Here is a 22,517-nt window from a genome sequence, read left to right on the forward strand (position 1 = left end):
CTTGGACCCATAAGAGCAGGTTGTCAACAGCTGTAATTCCCGATTAGGCTTTATATTTTAGTCAGTTGGCATTACTGCAGCATTTTGATACCACATCCAGTTGGTGCAGTGTGCGAATTAAGGACCAAGCACATGCAAAGAAAGAAAAGTAGAAGTGAAAAATGCTGCACGGGGGAAAATAAAATGCTCTGGTTGCTATGTGTAGTGATGCTCCAAAATAATGCAAACCTGATCTGGAAGTTTAACTGTCCCCCCCGACTGGTGCAAGAGTGGCTGCGTTTGAATTGGCCTCAGGGCAGTGATGAGCAACAGGAGGATGGGGGAGATCAGTAATATTCGCCCACTTTTCATTCTAGCAACTTCAGTCTTTAAGTTTATCTAGGCTGGAGATGAGAGTGGAGAGAATCAGGCCTTATTCTTCACTGATCTGTTCTGAAAGCTGTTTGCACCTCAGGCTGCACACTTGAGTCTCAGCCACCCCTCCAGTGAAGAATGGGGAGGAGGGAAGTGAACCTAAGCTGCAGAAATCTGTGCAAGTCTAAAGTCTTGGACTAAATCTAGATTTATGAGCAAACTACTCAAACTGGTCCTGGGAATGCACCAGTGAATGGGTATGCCCTGGGTTGAAGTGTCTCTATGGGACTTGTTGGCTATGAAGAAACCCAGCCTTTTGGTGCAGGCAAGCCAGCATGCATTGGTGCCGGTCCCCATGCTGGCTAAAAGGCGAGGGTCAGTGGCAGGATGGGCATCTGGCTGTAAAACCACCCACCAAATCCTAAAAAAATGATTGCTATGAAGAATGATTAATCAACATTGCGACGAGCCTATGTAAGATGGAAAAAACCAAAAGAGGATGGAAGGATAGATTATATATTGTGTTATCTATCTATCTATCTATCTATCTATATATCCATCTCTATATTTACCTATACCACTAGATCTATACAAATGGAATGTTACAAATTAGAGTTCTATACTGTGTAAATGTATCAAAAGAGCACTGTTTACCACCGTGACAAGTGCCAAGGTTGACAAATAAAGACATGTTATGGAATACATCATAAAAATATGTCAGTACCACTCAAAGCACTTCACAGCCAATGAAACAACTTTGAAGTGTCAACACTGTTGTGACATAGGAAATATGCAGTCAATTTATGCAAAGCAAGACCCCTGTAACAACAATGAGGCAAATGATCAGGTTACCTGTTTTTGTCATGTTGGTTGAGGGATAAATGTTGGCCCACGGACATAATTCAAAATTTAAGTTGGGGCCAGGTTGTGTCTTCTTGAAATTTAGATTTAAGATGTGTTGCGTGCTTTTCAGCATGAATGCAAGCTGAAGGTTGCTTACTGCTGAATCTTTGCTGTCTTCATTTCACAGCAGCTCAATGTGTCTGTACTCTGCCCTCTCATACATGTTTTACAACCCCAAGACACCGGTGAAAATGGAAACATTAATCCCGCTTTGTTTTATTAATCAGACAGGAGGCTGTTCAATCACGAAGGGCTTAATGTACAGATGATGTCAGAACTGAAGCTGCCTGAAGGATCAGGAGTGTTTTCCTTTATCTTTGGGCAATAATTATCAGAGATATTCGGAGATGGAGCTCACAGAGTCTGACCTTCCATGTTTTATGAAGTGCTGTGTTGTCTGTCTGAAGGTTACAACGCTATTTATAGGATTGCCGATGAAGCAACATGATTCTCTTTATTACAATTTAAATATAAAGGGATTATGTTGCGTGTGATACAAATCAACATCTCCATCTGAGAGTCAGTATGTTAAACAAGTCCCTCAGAAAGGACAGGGATGTGATTTTGTTTACTCAAAGCTGCAGGGTGTTTTTGAAGTATTTTGAAGTTTTTGCTTTCACCGCACATGTCGAGGGGAGATTCTGACTTCGCGAAATAGCCATTCAAAGAGAGAATAGTTGCTTCCATTTGCTCTACTGTGCACCTTTTCTCGCTCTGCTAGATCCTTCCCATTTGTGAAGGTTCCAGGATGTTCATTGTGTTACTGACCCATTGTTATTTTCCAGTTACTGTTTGGTTAGTGTGGTGTGCCAGTATCAAGCCCTGTGCAGCACAAAACGCACGTACTGTGGTTATGTTGTGCGTCACAGAGGAGCTACTATTAGAGAGTGTGGGGTGTGATTTCAGTGATGCAACAGTTGCATTTGTCTGTGTTTTGACCTTGAAGTGTCAGCTGCGCCCTGTATAAACACATGTTGATAGTATACGCAGTTAAATTATGCAGCAGCCATATGGACAATGCTTGGTACATGCACACCATATTCTGTCTGTCCCCAGATATACATGTACCAGTGTTGGGGATTTTGCTAGATATAACTACAAATGTGTGGTCTGGGTGTTGAATAACAGTCTGGTTGTAAGAGGTCTGGAGGGTTGTGTAGTTGAACATAAACTGTTTATTGTTACCACGCAACTATATACATATCTCCATGGCGTAGCCCTATCTAGGTGCTCTCTTCACGCTGACTTCTTGTAGGCTCTCTCTACACACAGCCTGCTGTCATGTGAATCTACATCACAATGTGGGTGGTACTCTTCTCCAGTCCCACATGAACCCTTGCTATGCTGAAAACACTTATACTAAAAACTCCAACACCACTGCAACATTTCAACACATCAATGTATATTTCAGCAAGTTAGATTCATTCTGATTTTTCCTACATTCACCCATTTTGTCCATTTTGATTTTGTATTCTAACTGTGCTTATTCCTGGTGAGCTACGACATGGAACAGTCGCTCATTAAAATACCCTAAAATGACACAGCTGGTGGTGAATTGACAGTCCAGCCGTGAACTGTGCTGAAGCATATTCCCAGAGGTTTAATCATGTGACCTCTGTCTCCAAATGCCACCCCCCAATCCTCCTGCCATTGGCCACCCAACACACGAACCTAAACCTAGCCTTCCTTCACCTTTTGGAAAGTGATTAGACTGTTGTTACCTGACTGGATGATTCTTGATTGTCATCTGCCAATCAGCCTTTCTCCCACCTCCAACAATTTTTACAATGATGGAACAAAAGTGTTTTCATTGTTCTCACCGAGTTGCTGACGGAAGTGTCCCGGAGATTAATCTTGAATTCCTGGAGAGCCTGGGTAATCCTGGAGTGTTAACAACCCAACATGACATGTTCAGTCATATTTCTCAACTGCTTTGCAACTAATTACAAAGGAACAGCAGTCACGACACGGGTCCCAGTGCTTGTGAACCTGCAACCTATGGCAGAGAGCAGGCGAGCAGGATCAAGTAGAGACCCTTTACCCAAGATCAAGGACAGGTATGAGGGGCCAAATGGCCTCCATCAGTTGGCTCAGTTGCGTTTAGTAGGCTACTGTGGGCTCAATTACCTTTCACAGAATCACAGTGCTGAAGAGGCCCTTCGGCCCATCGAATCTGCACTGACACCTTTGTTGGAAACTTCTGGAATAAATAGTTTTATTCACTGCGTGTGTAACAAGTGATTGTGGGAGTGCAGGATATCAAATTAAGCATTACATTCTTTTTACACCGTTTGTGGCATCCGTTCTCACATCAGCTTCTTCACTGGTATATGCAACATCATTTAAGCCCTCACAGGTTTTTTATTTAATTCACAGACCTGCACCTTGAAGAAAGAAGCAACTTGTATTTCTACAGCATCTTTCACAGTCTCAGTACCTGCCAAAGCACTTCACAGCCAATGAAGTACTTCTTGAAGTGTAGTCACGGTTATAATGCAAAAAACACAGCAATGTGCACACAGCAAGCTCTCACAAACAGCCACATGATGATAGCCAGATAATCTATTTTCATAATGTTGATTCAGGGATTCATTGGCCAGGCCACCAGAGAGAACTCTCCTGTTCCTCTTTGAAATAGTGGCAAGGGACCTTCTGCATTCATCTGAGTGCAGACAAGGCCTCAGTTTGACATCTCATTTCAAAGAAAACATTTCAGACAGTGCACTTCTGCCTCTCTGTACTCTGCTCAAGTGTCAACTTGAATTATGTACTCAAGCCTTTGGTGTGAAACCTATATGCAATGCCTTCTGACTTGATGCACAGCTGACTCTGAGATATAGATTTCTCAATTTCAATGTGCCATAGAGCAAACTGGCTCTCCCATATAAAAGGGTGGAAAAACTGAGTCATAGTCATTTTCATCAGCAGGTCATGGTGAGATATTGGTGTTATCCTTATCGTGCAGTATGCAGAGACATTACCAATTCGGTTTTATGTTTCAAACAGGTGTACTTTCCAAACACATATAAGAGCTGTATGCAAGCCGTGCTGGAATACCTGTACACAGGACAGTTCTGTTCTAGCCCAGACCTGGATTCCATGGAACTCATAGTGCTGGCAAACCGCCTCTGCCTACCCCACCTGGTAGCATTAACAGGTAAGAGCTGTGATCTCACCATTCTTCACCTTGTGTTAGGAGAGTTAAATGTAACGTTCACACTATTAGGACACTAAATTTTGGGGGGAGAAAATTAAATAAGCTTAGTTAAAATGATTGAATGTTAATGTTTTTTTTTACATTGCTCTCACTTGCCTTAACTCAGCAGTCATACTTTGACCTCTTGAGTCAGGAGGTCATAAATTTAAGATAAAAGCAAAATACTGCGGATGCTGGAAATCCAAAACAAAAATAAAAATACCTGGAAAAACTCAGCAGGTCTGACAGCATCTGAGGAGAGGAACACAGTTAACGTTTCGAGTCTGTATGACTCTTCACCAGAACTAAGGAAATATAGAAAAGAGGTGAAATATAAGCTGGTTTAAAGGGGAGTGGGACAGGTAGAGCTGGATAGAGGGCCAGTGATAGATGGAGATTGCCAAAAGATGTCAAAGACAAAAGGACAAAGAGGTCAACCACCATCAACACCTCTTTGTCCTTTTGTCTTTGACATCTTTTGGTTATCTCCACCCTTCACTGGTCCTCTATCCAGCTCTACCTATCCCACCCCACTTTAAACCAGCTTATATTTCACCTCTTTTCCTTAGTTCTGGTGAAGAGTCATATGGACTCGAAACGTTAACTGTGTTCCTCTCCTCAGATGCGGTCAGAAATTTAAGCTATTTTACTGAGCTTGTCACATAATCTCAACTGACTTTTCACAACGGTATTAAACAAGTGATCCACTGTTGGAGGTATCATCTTTCAAGCCTATAAGACAATACAGTTAACAAATGTAATGCTTTTGCTGCTTAAGTTTTTTTTTCTTCATTTTTAATTTTGTTTCTTAACAAAAACAGACAGCCAGTCGTCCTATTCCAACAACATCCTGTGGAGCTGGACCCCCCTGAGATACTTGGAGTCAACAGGCCAAAATGATCCAAGCCCATCTCCCTCACCCCTTTTTTATGCATAGAGTCCAATCACCATTCAACACTGCCATTAAGCACAATTCAGCTCATAGCTGAAGGGAGGGAGACAGAATCCTTCACATAGTCCTCCTGTTGAAGCAAGTATTCTGACTTGGCACTAATGCTGTCAAGGAGGTGACTGAGCCCCAGCCACCGGGCTTCCGGTCCAAGCAGTTAAAATCCCACTGGAAAATGGATTCTTTTGGGGACAGCAAAACTGAGAAGTAGGACCAGCAACAAGAATATAGCAGCTCAGCGCTGAAGACCCATCCTGGGCAAAACATGAGCTACTCGCAAAAGAACTCCTGACAAGAATGTGGACGTAGTCAGCCTACAAGAAACGCACCTTGCGGACCACTGCAGCTGTTGAGCTCACATTCCTGAGTACCAACTCATCGCAAGCACAGATCCAACGAGCTATCTACATCAAGACATGTCTCAAAGACGCAGAAGACCCAAAATCAGACGACCACCTGCTCCATTTCCAAAGTAGCTAAGCTGACCACTACAAATATCTTCAAGCCTCTAAATGACCTGTTGCCCAACATCCCAAGACAGCCTGCAGCACACTCAACTATTTACATACGTGACTTCAACAGCCAACCTCACTTGGGGGGACAGGGTACACCAGCAACACTGTAGGAGAACAACTGTTGGACTGGGCCTCTGTGAACAATCTAAAACTTGTGCACAATGCAAATCAGCCTGGCACAGGCTGACCCCGCTGGGGCAACAGTACTCTTTATCCCTTGATGAAGGATACTTTATAAGATCGCAGGAAACAGCAGAGAACATTGACTACATGCACTCAAACTGAAAAGTGTGGAAACTCTTATGCCGCCTGGGGAATACCGAGCAACAACCACACCACTGGTGCAATCGCTTCACCAGTCTGAACAAACTACAAGATACCGGTCAGCAAGGATGATAAGTGGACAGTAGAAGTAGCCCTGATGCAGCCTCTGAAGGCTGTTCCAGAGCAGACAGACTTCTCAAGCCCTTGACACACAAGGCGAAGTGGACAGCACCCTCATGGCTACTTAGTTAGGCAAAGCAACAGGCATCAATGGGATTTACCTAGAAATGCTCCAGGACATCAGATCACAGGGGAGGCAGTAGCTAGCAAAGCTGTTGACCAACATCCGCATACAGGAACCATTCCAAACTTGCGGTGTCAATCTAAGATAAGATACATTGCTAAGCCAGGGAAGCCAGCTGTCTGTGACTATCCAAGTCAGATCATCGCTCACTGAGCTCCTGCCCTGGGAGTCAACACTTCACATTGCTCCAGTTGAAACCATTGAATGGATTGTTAGCCCTGAAATTGAACTATAACTTATTACCCAGTCATACGAAATATATAACTCACAGCTAGCAGAATTACAGCTCCGTTTAACCCATTTGCTTGTTCTGATAAAGGAAGGTCTTGCATTTCTAGAATTTCACAATTTCAGGATGTCCCAGAACAGTTTACAGCCAAGAAAGTAGTTTTTTTGAAATGTGATGACTGGCGTAATGTAGGAAATGCAGCATCCAATTTTGTACTTTGCAAGATCCTGCAGACATTTATAAAGTAAAGGGCCAGGTAATCTATTTCAGAGATGTTGGTTGAGAGATTATTTTAGCTTGGGCGCTGGACTGCTTTTGTTCAAAATCGTGGCCTTTAACCAATTACATGTACCCAACATCCAAACGCCTCAGTTTAACATCTCATCTGAAAGATGGCAATTCCAACAGTGCAGCACTGTCTTTGTACTGCACCGAAGTGTCGGTCTGGATGTTGTGCCTAAGTCTCTCGAGTGACACCTGAACACACAACCTTCTGACTCAAGAAGCAAGAATGCTACTCAGTGAGTCACAAGTGCTCCGATATACACAAGTGCTTAAATGACCTGTTTAGTGTTACTGTTCCTAATGAAGGGCTTGCTATGCAACTGCTGTTTGTAGGCAAACACATCCTGTCTCAAAGCCCAGCCTTAGTTAAACAAGACGTGACATATGCATCCAAAAGGATCAAAGTTGCAGTGTCTGGCACACAAATGAAATAGAGCAGGGCCAGACTTTAAAGACTATGATATTGTTAGAACAAAACTAATAAAATCTCCAGAAAGAAATATCAGTCTCTGGAAAACACTCTTAAAAACCTCCGAGACTATTAACCTTTACTCCAGCTCTCACTTTCTCAGCAGCAGCATTCTTGGACATGGCCTGAATCCCTAAGATGATATTTTTTTACTGTGGCACACACCCAGACACCTGTTACACAGGAGAGGTTTAAAACAAGCCTCAACAACCTCCTGCTTCCCACTGCTGTTTGGGCTTATTTTCATGAACCACTATCACCAGGAAGAACTGTTGTGGTCCAAAATAAAAGCTCAACATGGCCAGAGAGTCAGTTACCAGAGGACACTGATTGAAGATCACTGACCAAAAAATCCAGGAGTGGTGGGGGATTCGGGACACTTCTTATGCAGCGAGTTATTATCTGGAACAAAAACAAAAATACCTGGAAAAACTCAGCAGGTCTGGCAGCATCTGCGGAGAGGAGCACAGTTAACGTTTCGAGTCCGAATGACCCTTTAACAGTTCTGTTGAAGGGTCATTCGGACTCGAAACGTTAACTGTGCTCCTCTCCGCAGATGCTGCCAAACCTGCTGAGTTTTTCCAGGTATTTTTGTTCTTGTTTTGGATTTCCAGCATCCGCAGTTTTTTGCTTTTATCTTTGAGTTATTATCTGGACTGTGCTGACTGAAAAGGCATTAGAAGCAGATCACCTTTCAGAATGAATTGTATGTAGATTCGAGGAAAAGGATAAATTTGCAGAGCTACAAGGGAAGAACAGGGGAATGGGACTAAATGGATAGCTCTTTCTGAGCCGGCACGGACACGATGGGCTGAATGGCATCCTTCTAAGCATTATGATTCCATCAGCAAAAAGTGTCCCAACAAAACCTTCCCAACTAAATGATAGTTATCTGTGCCTCTAAGACACTACCCTCTACAAGGTCCATCGGTTGCACAGGGTCTCAAGAGCACTACTAGTGTGGGTCAAAGCTTCTGCTGCCTAGGTTCAGGTTCTTCAGGTTCCAATCGTATGCTCAGAAGCCTATAAGGGAATTGTGAAAAGACAGACAGCAGTCACAGTCTTCCTCTAGATCTACAGATGTTGTCTGACCTGCTGAGTATTCCCAGCATTTCCTGTTTTGGACAATAATAGGAGTTGTTATGGGGATTGAGTATGTGTATTCTTGTGTAGCTGAAAGGAGCCCAGTATTATTTATATTCTGATAAGGTACACTGAAATTAGATCTTCTCAAATCGCTGTCCGCTATCAGCAGAATGATATTTCTGTTTTGGGAACTTGATGAAAAGGTTCATTGACTGCAGGTACTCCCTGTCCCTGGAATTCCCTCCCCAAACCATCTGTTTCTTGGCCTCCATCTTCCATCTTAAGGTCATCTTATCAACCAAATTTCTGGTTAACCCTCCCCATCTCCGCTGGTTTATATCATCACATTATTTTTCCTCACACTTGCCTTTAAGTCCTTTAGGTTTTCCTCTCTGTCAAATGCACCAGATAAATCCTAGGTTTTGTGGTGAACCTTTGAGAACTGATAACTCTGAATAATTAAGTGATCGGATTCATTTTGGTTTGTTGCAGAACAGTACACGGTAATGGGGCTGATTGAAGCAACACACCTGGGCGTAGACATAGATGGAGATGTTCTCCTGTTACTGGAGATGGCACAGGTAAGAGAGAGATTTGAAGGATAATGTCAACTGCTTCATGATACCATCAAAATGAAAATGTTAAATCCTTTAGCTGCTCAAAACTTGATTTTGCAAGTTGGCCACAAACATGGAGATAACAGTCATATTCCATGCTGATAGGTGTATGCTGAAGTCTCAGCTATGGGATACTGGAACTCTCTATAATTGGTATAATAAGGAAAGAAATTGCATGCAGTGAAATACCAAACCAAACGGAGAAATTACATTTCAAGAGTTGCTATTAATTTATTCTCAGGCTGTGGGCATTACTGGCAAGGCTGGCACTCATTGTCCGTTCCTGGTTGCTCTTGAGAAGGTGACTGTGGACCTTCATGAACTGCTGTGGTAAAGGTGCTTCCACAATTTTATCCCAGCTACCAAGAAAGAACTGTGCTATTGGTCTAAGTTAGGATGTGGCGTGATTTGACCTGGTGGAAGCCACACAAGTTTGGGAGGTGCTGTGAAAGAAGGCTTGGTGAGTTGCTGCAGTGCATCCTCCAGGTGGTGGTACACACTGTTACCATGGTACTGTGGGTGGTGGAGGTTTAAACTTATGGCTGGGCTGCCGATCAAACAGGTTGCTTTAGTCCTGCATGGCGTTGAGGTTCTCGACTGTTGTGACAGCTGCACTCATCCAGGTGAGAATGAGCATTCTCAAGGTAAGAGAGGATTTGGGGATTTAGGAAATGAGTCACTTGATACAGGATACCTTCTGGCTGTGCAACCTTCTCCCTACCACTGTGCTTTTACACACAATGTCACCAACACCTCGCACAGACCTAAATGTGTATCATCACTGAGTAAAAGCTGTGAGTTGAGCTTCAATGCAACTTTAGACTTCCAGAATACGCAGGTGTGAGATGTTCTATCTTGTTCAGCCTATTTAGAGGTACAGTATGGGGAGTTCTTTAAGGGAGGACCAAATAATTCAGACTTCCACCTTCAATTCTGCAGCAGTGATGGATAGGTTTGAGAACTCACTTTCCCCAACCATCAGATTCCCAGGACATTCAACACGGAACCAAATAGTGCAGGCCGTGTTTGTAGTGGACATCAAGCTGGGAAAGTTGCTCGTGTTGTTTATTGAACACTGTCAAGGTGCAACTGTGTTTAGAATGTGTCTTACCCCAACAGGAAAATAGGGCTCAGAAACTGTTTAGGCATATTACAATGAACAAGAAGAAACAAATGCTGTATGATATATAAAGTGAGGAGGATTTGGACCGCTTCTTAATGTGTAAGTTATCAATGAAGGGAGCAGTGATCAGTGTGGAATTAGACTGTTGTAAAAATAAAAATAATTTTCTCCCACAAGTTACAGGCTCATTCTAGGACAGAGGTGTTCTCTCCAATAAGCCAAATTCATTTGAGTGTTGACAGTGTAAGTCATGGGGATAGTTGACAGTAAGGACACAGTCTTTGTCATAAGGGTGGCTGGATAGAGTAGGAATCCAGGCTAATTTCCCTTCTCTTCCCCCTGCTTCCCTTCTCACCCTGTTCAATAGATCCAAGGCAGATAGTAAAGTATGAGACTGGAGTGATTATATTCTTGGTAGTAGGTTTATTCACAGAATGCAGCATTACATAACTGCCTCCTACCTACCACCGCCCCATGTTCAGCAGTCCCTTTTATATGTGCTCCGGATACTTAAGTGAATACCCTCCACCTGTTTATTCTTAATACAATTAATATAACATGAACAGATTCCTATCTCTTTAAATTAAAACTTAACACAATCTTTTAGAATAAATAAATAGAAAAAAAGCAAAAAAATTTTTTTACCATATTCTTGCACTTTGACGTGATACGTAGGTGTCCCTCTTATAGAATCTCCAATACTTGTTGTGCAAGCATTCCACTTCAAAATAAATATCTGACAGTTGATGACTTGCATCACCCACTTTATTTTGGAGATGTCTTTTCTCCCCAAGCATCTCCTTTACACTGGCAAGGTCAATCCTCAACCTTTTTGTCAAAACTAAATGATCCCACAGGGGATGGTTGTCTACATAGTACTCAATGGTTAAATTTTTTGTCCAAATGTCCCTTATGTAGTATTTCCTTAAAAAGGTTTTGATAAGTAAAACTTATCTTTCACTTCTACCAGAGCCAGCATTTCTGCAGCCAGGGTACTTTGAACCACCCTTGTGATTTTCTTGGCTTCTGAAGCCAAGTCACAGCCCTTTCTATTTTTATCTAGGAAGAACATTATAAACCCAGCTTGTACTGTAATACTCATCCTGAAGATTGACATGGGAAGCTACCACAAAGGACCAATATCTTACCTTTTTGTCACCCGGGGCTGCAAACTTGTGTATTCATTTCTCAGAGTTTAATTTTTTTCGAATGTTTTATTTGCCCTCAAAACCTCTTCAGTTGTAACGTTTCATAGGACAAAATTCCATTCTGTCACAACGGGCATTGGGTCTTGTCCAAGTACATAGCCAGTTCAAACGTCCAGTCAAGTTTCTTGACTATTCTTTCTCCTTGGAATGCAAGATCATCATTGTGATGACCTGGTCTGATTTCTTGTTATACCGTTAAACTTTCTAGCTATCAGGGTTGATTAAAGGTTCCTCATCATTATCTAAGCCTATATGTTTAAAACCTGACTTCCAATCTTAAATTTCCCCCCTTAACTTGTCTATAAGAATTTGCTCAAGTTCTGCAGAACTTTCTCATAGAAAATTGTCAGCATGCATGATAAAGATGCCCATGAACTTCTCTTAGTAATACCAGTAGAGCACTGCTGGATCTGTTTTCAGCTGGGTACAGCCCACTTGGAGCAAGACATAGGCAACCAAGAAACACCATATCCTCACTGCAGCGTTCAGCCCCTAAACACACCCAGTTTAATTTCCACAGCTCCCCTTCTACCTCACTCGCTTTTTAAGCTGGTTCAAAAACAATTACATTTTGACCCTGCAACAATGTGGCTTTTACATTTTAGATAGACATACAGACCCATAAATTTGTGGCTGAGAAAATGTTCAAGATCGGTTTTTGTGCCAGCGGTGAGTGCAATCTAACATCTTGATCTTCGAAACCCTGCGCCACAAGTCTCGTTTTTGCTTCAGAGTAGACAGCATATTCCTTCCAACGATCCAACTCTAGTTTGCAGCTCTTGTTGCTTTGTCTTCTAAATTGTTTGCGGCCACCAAAACTTAAGGGCTTCCACTTCTACTAGTGTTCCTAGATTGTTCTGAAGTACTTGTTCTGTCACATCGCTGAGTCCAACTACAGCCTCTCCTTGCCCTGTCATGGGGCCTCTCCATCCCAAGATCAGGAAAAGTGCCAGAGTCACTGCCAGACCCGCTATGTGGACTTAGACTGTATTTTCCAGCTTTCCACCATTTTCCCTCACTTTGCCAGTCCATGTGGATCCTACCTCTGGTCCATTCTCTTGGACAATGTCTGAATTTGCCAGCGGCTTTCCCTGATCTCCCTATTAAGTTCATAGGCCCCCATTCCCTGATTGACTGACTCTGGTCCAGACGTTACCCTAGTACCAATTTGAGGTGGTTGTCCTTTGGGTAAAATAGCCTGTTCTTGTGCATCAGGGTCACTTTGTAATCATCCAGTCCCTTATCCAGCTTATTCTGTTCCTCGTAACTGTCAAACATGAGCCTTTGTGAGGTACAGGATGCCTCATCACCTAATTGCTGAGATTCTGAAAGTTTGCAATCAATCCAGAGTAATGTGAATGAACATACCCTAATAGTTTGACTAGCATGTTGGAGGATCACTGCCTTCCCATCACTTTACCCAGACACTTCCACTCCGATCCTCTTTTGTAGTTCACAAAATCCCCAGGATTAAAGTTTGTCTCTTACAGTCTTATACAGTGCCGGAAGGCTCGTGAATTTTCCTCAAAGACTTCTGCCTTGATGAATGTCCTTCTTCCTGCAGCTAGGGCATTGAAGTGTGCAGAAAAGGTGGAACTAATTGTAGTCCCATCGAAGACAGGGAGATGATTACACAGCACAGAAGGTATTTTGGGACGTAGGCCAACTGACATGTACGACAGCCGCCAACCATTTGATGCAAATGCTCCATATGGACTGCCCAAGCCAGGACAGATGCTAGCTTGCAGTTTGGTTGGTTGCTTAAGATCTTATAGAGCATTTCAATCACTGCATGATTCCTTTCACAGAGCCCATTACTCCAAGGACCTGAAGCATCACTACAAGATTTATATTTTCACAGGTGTCTCCGAACCCATTTTTAGCAAATTCCGCCCCCTACTCCCTACTCCCCACCCCCACCCCTTCCCTCCAATGCATTGTCAGGCAGGAATTTTCTTAAAAGCAATAAGGCATATGCTCCATTAGCACATTACTTTCCAAGAAGCCAACTCCGATTAAGACCAGGAGCCTATCCATGTGGCACTTCGGCACAGCCCAGCGATTTGAAAGCAAGCACTGAACAAGCAATTTCCAATTTGAACTTCTACAATCTTTTATATAAAGCAGCCAATTAAATTCCATGGTTAGTTATTCTGAAGAAGAATATCCGTTCATTTTTCTAGATTCAGATGCTGGCCATGCCTCAGATGCATTTAATAGATCATCTTTTAACCATAAATTTAACCATGAAACTGAATAGAATACCCAAACTTCAATCAGTGTCCAACTGACAAGCCTCTAGCTCACAAATACTTTGCACATGATCCTGCTTTTGTTAAGAAGCGACAGTGCCAAGGCGATGCATTATTTCCCTTTCACTAAGGATATAACCAAAGTCCACATATCAAATTCATTTTCCCATTGTTCAAAAAGGCTCAGATTCAGAGAACATAGATGGGAAATGATACCCTGACAAGTTACGAGCACACGAATCAGGAGCAGGAGTAGGCCATTCGGCCCTTCGAGCCTGCTTCGCCATTTAGTAAGATCATGGCTGATCTGACTGTAACCTCCCACCTACCCCCGGTAACCTTTCACCTCCTTGTTTATCAAGAAGCTGCCTACCTCTGCCTTGGAAACATCAAAGACTCTGCTCCCATTGCCTTTTGAGGAAGGGAGTCACAAAGACTCATCACCCTCAGAGAGCGAAAATTTCTTCCCATCTCTGTCTTAAATGCGCGATCCCTCATTTTTAAACAGTGACCCCTAGTTCTAGATTCTCCCACAAGAGGAAACATCCTCTCTACGTTGACCCTGTCAAGACCCCGCAGGCTGTTATACGTTTCGATCAAGTCACCTTTTCCTCTTCTAAACTCCAGTGGATACAAGCTGAGCTTGTCCAATCTTTCCTCCATAAGGCAACCTTCCCATTTCTGGTATTAGTTTAGTAAACCTTCTCTGAACTGCTTCCAATGCGTTTACATCCTTCCTAATAACGAGACCAATACTGTACACAGTGCTCCAGATGTGGTCTCACCAATGCCCGGTACAACTGAAGCATAACCTCCTACTTCTGTATTCAATTCTCCTCACAACAAACAACATTCTATTAGCTTTCCTACACTTGAACTTAGTTTCAGTCATTCTTCTAAAAGTAACTCAGATTACAACCTTCAGTCTGGAAAAAAAAAAATTCCTGGTTCTCAATCTTCAGCTTTTAAACATTCATTCTCTGCTCCCACCTTAAATGGATTGTAAAGTATGAAGTTAGATATGGACCCTTGCCTTGTTTGTAGGTTTATTCACAGAATGCAGCCCTCAACCATTTGGAACAAATGCCTTATTCTATTCACCAACACACCAGTGTCCCAGCAGTCCATTTTTTTTAGTCTTTTGAGGAGCAAATAAATAAATTAATTTACTAATTGACAGCCCCTTTATGGGGCACTTGCAACAAAAACACATCTTTAAAGGCATCTTAGCAAATTAAAATTAAAATATAGATTTGGGGGAGGTGATGCACTCAAGCAGTCCCTTTTTAATACTCTTGAGCATACCAACAAAAAACTAATTAACAAATTCACCAATTAACAGCCCCTAAAAGGGGCACTGTAACAAAAAGACCAAGCTTTAAAGGGAAGGTAACAAATTAAGATGTTGTTCCTGGGGCTGATGATGCACCCCAGCCCCTACAGCACCCACGGGTCGCGGAAGGGCCTCAAGCAAATGGACACAACATGCTCCCTCTCCAGGGAGGCCCAGGTGCGAACAAAGCCACAGAAGAGGGGCAAACCAGAGACTTTATACCAGGCCCAAGGACTGAGGACCACATCGGGTATTTATGAAAACCATCTTACAATTAACAGCTGACATGCTTCTAAATACGTCCCTGAATCTGCTGAATCTGTTATATGGAGCTAAATTGGAAGCATGGGGCACTGAGGGCCTTGTCCAGTTAAACAGATTTCACTCCCTCAATCTCTCAATGACTAAGCTTTCAGTCGAAACTTTGTATTAAACACGTGAGGTTCATTCCCATTTAACACTGTGGTCGTGCCACACAACATGATGGAGTGAACTGTGAAAACAGAGTTTCTCTTCACAAGAACTGTATGGTGGTCACTCCTACCTCTACTGTCATAGGTAGATGGCAGTCTGTGGAGATATGGAGCCTAAACAAAAGAGGAATTAAAAAATCATGCCCTTATCCCCTGTCCACCAGTATTGCATAGATAACTGAGCAATGAAATAAAGGAGCAATTATTTTAACTCCGGGCAACACTTCACCACTATACTTCAGACAATAGTCCAGCACAGCAGCCTCAATTTTAACCGGCCACCCGCTGCTGCTGACAGAGGGCAGAGGGATGGGTAAGGATAAAACTTGGAAAATTGCAATCCCTCTCCAATCCACCACATTCCCAGGCATTATACTATCAATGGCAACAATTCCGATCATTAACTTGCTTCCTGGTGAAGGCAGACAGGAAAGGTCTTCGCCCGATGACGTGATTGACACCACAATGTAATTTTTAAGGAACACCGGGGGCATTCCTGTGCTGCCCATTTCCCGTTGGCAGAACCACAGCACAGCTTGCTGGCTGACTGCAGGAGGCCACAGTAACTTGGTCAAACTCCTTGTGGGCATGAGGAGCAGGAGTGTTTTCCCCCACCCCCAAATCCCGCCCCCCCCCAACCACAACTTGAGTACCTGAGCCTTTCCAGCCCTGGCCTCCCTCTGATCACACTCGGACACCTGCACCCGATCACCTCCAGACTCGATGGGCATGGGCTGATCCCACGAGTCCTTGGAGGTGGCTGTTTGCCCGCAAATTTCCACAGCTGTGCAGTGAGCAGCTATGAATCTGGCCAGATGTGGGGTGGGCCTGTGGGAACTTATATTTAAATGAGACCATGTAATTGACAAAAAGGTTCATTGAGCAGTCAATTTAATGGACGGCAACAATAAGCTTACTTGTATCTCTTTCTTGCTTTCTGAGCAGTTCCACTGTGCCCATCAACTATCTGAATGGTGCCTGCATCACATCTGTACAAACTACAACAACGTATGTCGCAAGTTTCCCAGGGAAATGAAGGCAAAGTCTCCTGGTAGGATTCCGATACCCTTTCTCATTCAAAAACACACATGGTCTGCCTTACAATTGCACTTGAATCATTGGAAAGCCCAGCATATGCAGTAGTGTTCACTCAGCATCTTACTGTCCGTGAGACTTCACAAGAGAGTCAGGACACCCATTGACTGCTTTTCTTTACATCGTGCTTAGACTCTCAGGCAGTTACAGCCGTTTGATTCCATGTTTTACAATAGGTGGAGGGGATAGGGGTACAGTATGATGTGAGCTAGGGTTATTGTGAGGATTAAACAGGAAGAAGACAGCATCCAGCAGTCCTGGGCGTCATGCTACCTGTAAACTTTATTCACGAGAGAACTTTTATTGGCAGGAGGTTCAGTAACCAGAGGACACAGGTTTAAAATAATCATCCAGAAAAGCCAGATGGGTGGCAGGGGGGGAATAAGAATTTACTTGATGCAGTGAGTTGTGATCATCTGGAATGCATTACCAGAAGTAGATTGAACAGTAACTTTCAAAAGAGAATTGTATCTTTATTTTAAAAGGGCAATGGGAAAAGGGCAGGCAAGTGGGACTAACTGGAGCTCATTCAGAGAGCTGGCAGGGGCACAATGGGCTGAATGGTAGCCTGCTGTGCTGTATGATTCTATGATTTTATAACTGGTGTTTGTTTTTTCCAATCGTGTAGCTTTGATGACTTTCTCTTTCAAGGTGAAGATTGCCTGATTCTTGTCCTGACATCTAACTTTGCCAGACGGCTTGAATGTAAATTGTTAGCTGGTAATTGCTCGAGAAGGGAAAATAGTATTTGTTTGTACCTGGCTGTGGCGCAAGTGTTTGATTCCAGATTTCCCTTGGCAATGCGCAAACTCTGGAGCTGACCACATTGGTTTTTTAAACATTAAATTAGAAAGAAGCTGATTTCAGTGATTCACTAAAAGACTTGCTTTTTCCATCCTTAGAAATAGTTATTCTGGGATTCTGAGGTTTGTGGAAAAGAAAGAGAAAATTGCATTTATGTGGTGCCTTCCATGACCTCCAGATGTCCCAAAGTGTGTCACAGCCAGTGAAGGACTTCTGAAATATATTCACTGCTTTAATGTAGTAAACACAGTGGTCAATTTATATGTAGCCAAGTTCCACAAAACAGCAACATGACAATGACCAGATCATCTGTTTTTAATGATTTTTGGTCAAGAGATAAAGGTTGATTAGAACACCAGAGGGAATTACCCTGCTGCTCTTCAAATAGTCGATGGGATGTTTAACGTCCATTTGAGAGGGCAGATGAGGCCTCGGTTTAACGCCTCATTCGAAGAGTGTGCTGCACTCCCTCCATCCTGCACTGTGGTATCAGCCTGGATTTTGTGCTCAAGACTCTAGAGTGGGTCTTGAACCCAGAACTTCTGACCTCAGTGGAAGAGTGTAGCCCACTGTGCCACAGCCTGCACCATGACTGTTTCACATTAAAAACTTCAAGTTTGTACCATTTGACTGAGATTAATTCTCTTATTCTTACATCCGAACATTATTCGAGCTCCTGCACTGGTCTCACTCAGTCACTACAGGCTGCTTGACTCTTGCAGCTCAATAAAATATATCATGAAAAGTGTTGATTTTCAGCAAGCTTATACAGAGTTATTCGTGCAGAAAAATGACGCTCAGAACAAAGTGGATGAGAACATTTACCGACTTAACTCCCTTCTATACCAATCAGTTCTATGTGCCAAAAAATTCAAAACATTCTTTTCAGAGTTATTTCCATATTGAGACATGAAAGACATCCTCAGGTTGACATAGGTGACTTTCTGTTGGGAGCTTCATTCAATTTGAAGGGCTTTACTTGAGCTACGTTTCTTTCCAGACACGAGTTCTATTAGCCGTCAGCCAGCTGTCAGATGCAAATCTTTGGAGGTGTTGGAGTGTTTAATCTTAGGGATGAGGACAGTGAGCAATGCTGGTGTCTTCCCGCCAATACAGAGAATTACACTGAACTTTACAGCACAAAAACCATTCAACTGTTCAGTCCAACAGATAGCTGCTGATATTGATGCTCCATATGAGCCTCCTCCCACCTCATTCATCTCACCCTATCAACATATCTTTCTACTCCTTTCTTGCTATGTGTACTTACTTAGCATCCCCTGAAATGCACCTATACTCTTGGCTTCAACCACTCCCTGTGATGGCAAGCTCCACCTTCTAACCATTCTCTGGGTCAGATTTCTCCTGAATTCCCTGGTGGATTTATTAGTCACGATCTTATATTTATAGCCCCTAGTTTTAGACTCCCTGAAAAGGTCCCTTTCAAATTCCTACACCCTACCTCCTGAAGGCAGCAACACAAGTGTAGGTAAAAGCATTTGGGATCTAATAGTGAGAACAGGTGCTCTGTACATTAAAGGCATAGTATGGCCTTTGTTTGGTATTGTTGATAGTGACAGCACATTTGTCCAGGAGAGAATTCCAATATATTTCAGGATTCCCACACTGGAACATCAGCCTGATCCACTATTCAAACATGACTGATCTGGATTTACCTGCTTTAGCTCCATATCCCGTAATACCCTCACCTCACAAAAATCTCAATTGATCTCAGTCTTGAAAGTTCCAGTTGCCCTCCAACATCCACATATTTTGGGGAGAGAGTTCCAGATTGCTCCAAACTCATGCTTGAGAAAATGCATCCCTGATTTCCCTCCTAAATAGCCTCTCTCTCATTTTAAGCTTTGATCCCGTCCACCAACAGAGAAACAAATTTCTCCGCATCTACTTGTGCAATCCTTTTTAATACTTTCAATACTTCAATCTTCTATGCTCAAGGCCAGTCTCTTGCAACCTGTCTTCAAAATTGAACTTTGTGTCCTGAATTCACTCAATGTGAATATGGAATGAATGTCTCGGAATTGCACTTTGGTTAATTATTAATTTTTAATTGCGCTGTTTATGTCTGGCTGAATGACGCTCCACTGCAGGCTAAAGAGAGAAAAGCAAGAAAACTCATTAACAAAGAGAGAGAGAAACACAAGGTGCCTGAGCAAGAGAAATCCAAAAAGAGAGCAATAGCAATAAGTTAGATTTGTATAGCGCCTGTTGCGTAGTCAAAAAAAAAATTCCTGAAGCACTTCCCTGGAGCATTTGTGGACAAAATTTGTCATAAGGAGATAGGACAGGTGAGGAAAAGCTTGGTGGGTAGGTGTATGGAGTGGAGGTACGTTTAGTGAGTGGAGCATCTTAAAGGCAGGGAGAGGGGTAGGAAGAGGTTCAGGGATTTAGGAAGTGGATTCCCGAGTTTAAGACCCAACCCAGCTGAAGACATGGGTCAAAAGTCCGAGCAAAGAAGATCATGGATGCATGGGAGACCAGAACTGGAGGAATGCACAGATCTAATAGAATGCACCATTAGTGTGAGGGTTAAAGAAAGGTTTATTGCAGGGCGCATGGAAGTCAAGGCAAAGAGAGAGGAATACAAGGCAGCAGAAAGAGTGGCATCAAAAAAGAAAATATAGATAATATTTAATCTCCCCAGAATTATTTTGGTGACCAGTCAGTGTAAAGGGTTTTATTTTGGTGCTTTTACTCAGGAACGAACCTGTAGGTAACTAGAGCTTACAGGTAAAGCAGACTAAAAAGAGCATTGAGCCGTTGTGGTACAGGTGAAAGTTGAAATATGTCATGGCACTGCTTTTCGATTGAAACACCAATGGTATGGTTCTACCCATAGAAATATCAAGTAGTGTTCCCTGTAAGATACATGGTCATGCAGTCGTGCAGCATACCAAAAGTTCCCTTGCAGGCCATGCAGAAGTCAGCCCCTTTGAGTTACCATGTGTACACAACTGCACAAAATATTGTAACAGGCCGCACACTTGAATAAATTGCCTCTGCACTCTAAAATAGTTAGAGGCTACGTTCCAAACCAGGTATATTTCTTTTTGCTGAATGAATTGAGGGAAACTCTTACTTGCCCACCAGGGATGCCATTTTTCTGGTGAGTGGAATGGAGTGAAGAATCGCCAAGAGCTGACACAGCCTGACTGACGATCATATCACTTTACACGGACAAAGTTCTTGCCACTGGGACAATAATCATGGGTTCAAATTGCACTCGAGAAAGTTCTGAGCGCAAAAGCTTTGCTGACGCTCTTAATGCAGTGCTGAGGGGTTCCTGCACTGTCAGAGCTGCTGTCTTTCGAATGAGATGCTAAACCAAGTCTGGCCTCTCTGGTGGCATGATTCAGAAACAGGCAGATGTGTTGTCCCCTGTGCTCTGACCAATATTTAGCCCTCAACCAACATCATTAAAACAGAACGTCTTTCTCTTGTTTCTGTGGGATCTTGCTGTGTGCTGATTGGCTGCCGTGTTTCCTTCAATTGTATTTATTGGTGCTGGAAGGCTTTAGAATGTCCTGAGGTCATGAAAGGCACTACAAAAGTCCAAGTTCTTTCTTTAACTGGAGGGAGTTGCGTTGGGAAAGGTAGACTTGTGCGTCCTGCTCATTTCAAAAGACCTTCTAATGTGGTGCGAAACGGGTAAAAACACAACATTTCATTAATGGGTTTATTGATGTGTCCTTTCAGAAAACCAGGACTATTTTGAAAAGCACCGCTGGCCTCCTGTCTGGTTCCTGAAAGAAGATGACCATTACCAGCGAGCCAGGAAAGAACGTGATAAAGAGGACTACTTGTGTCAGAAACGCCAGCTAAAGCGCAAGTGGTTTTTCTGGAATTCGAGCTCACCATCTACAGCCTCGTCCTCCTCAACTGTAGTTTGAAAATGTGGCTTGCATTGAAGGACCCTTTTTTTCAACTAACCGTTAACCCAGTGCACGACAATTTGAAGGCATTAGTCCCAGTTGACTAAATCTATACTGGGTTTTAACAACCAGTGAGTGGGCCAGAGTGGCGTGGAGCGGCTAAACCGTGACAGCCAAAGTGAGTTTTCATTTTCAGGTGGCCAGTGCCAACTTTTCTCTCTCTTTCTCTCTCTCTCTCTCTCTCTCTCTTGCACGCACACAAAAAAAATACAGGCGAGGCATTAATAAGCCTGAGCTGCTGACACCCCCATGACAATTGGCCAGAGCGGATGTGGGTGAGAATGGTGACACTGAACCCTCGGCGAAATCGATCAGATTAGAACTGCAGCAAACTGGTGGGAGATGTTAGGTCGTGATCGGCAACTTGTGTTAATCCTGGTTGCTGACAGGGGGTTGTCCAGTATGGATCAGCAAAGCATGATACTCCTTGCATGGATCCTGCTGAGGCAGTCTGAGTAAAAACTGGGATATTCTAGGACTCATATTTGGGCATGGACTGGATGGCCCATATCGTTCATACCTATAGCTAATACCTATCGTTTAAAAAGAAGAAATCAGGGTTTCATTCAATGGAAATTTAGAAACAAATTATTTATTTTCCTCCCAAATATCAATATGTTATCTGAGTTTGATTAGTTGACTTGAAAAGCAATTCCTGAATTTGGAAGTTATACTTTGCACACTGAACATCAGTACAAAATGTACATATTTTGTATTTAAAAAAAAAAATTGAAGAGAACATGAGCTGGAAGTTTATCGGTCTTGATCAGGAGCACGGTGATTCCTTTTCTACATAACATGGAAGATGCAGTATTGTAAAATAGTACATGAGCAAATAGCGCTTGCACATCAAGAGGAGGTGGTGTGAGTTATAGACGAGCTATAGATGTAGAATTTTTTTCCTCGCAGCACTGAGGAGGTTTTCAATTTTAGCATATGCAACGATTTTTGCAGGTGATTTTTCAAATTGTGATATTTAACTAAAAATACAAATTGTGGGTTTCTGAGTGCTGCATTTCTGACCGAACTGCACTGACAGCAACAGGACAAGACAACCTGGGGAGAGACTGACTCCAGGGTCATTGTCACGACAGTAAAAAAAGGC

At 42.9% G+C, this 22,517-nt stretch overlaps 1 protein-coding gene across 3 annotated transcripts in view; it reads left to right on the forward strand.

Annotated features, from left to right (window-relative positions):
• rhobtb2a (Rho related BTB domain containing 2a) overlaps positions 1 to 22,176 on the forward strand; it is a 53,368-nt gene extending 31,192 nt beyond the window's left edge. For 2 of the 3 annotated variants that reach the window (XM_078565408.1, XM_078565409.1), the window contains exons 7-10: positions 4,264 to 4,414; positions 9,047 to 9,135; positions 16,506 to 16,611; positions 21,177 to 22,176. In XM_078565408.1, the coding sequence (XP_078421534.1) occupies positions 4,264 to 4,414; positions 9,047 to 9,135; positions 16,506 to 16,611; positions 21,177 to 21,370 (540 nt within the window). In that variant the 3' untranslated portion in view covers positions 21,371 to 22,176. The remainder of the gene's footprint in view (positions 1 to 4,263; positions 4,415 to 9,046; positions 9,136 to 16,505; positions 16,612 to 21,176) is intronic. The other variant, XM_078565410.1, reaches the window with a different exon arrangement.
• Positions 22,177 to 22,517: the final 341 nt, after the last annotated feature.

The sequence above is a fragment of the Cetorhinus maximus genome, chromosome 20 (assembly GCF_964194155.1).
Source record: "Cetorhinus maximus chromosome 20, sCetMax3.hap1.1, whole genome shotgun sequence".
NCBI lineage: Eukaryota > Metazoa > Chordata > Chondrichthyes > Lamniformes > Cetorhinidae > Cetorhinus > Cetorhinus maximus.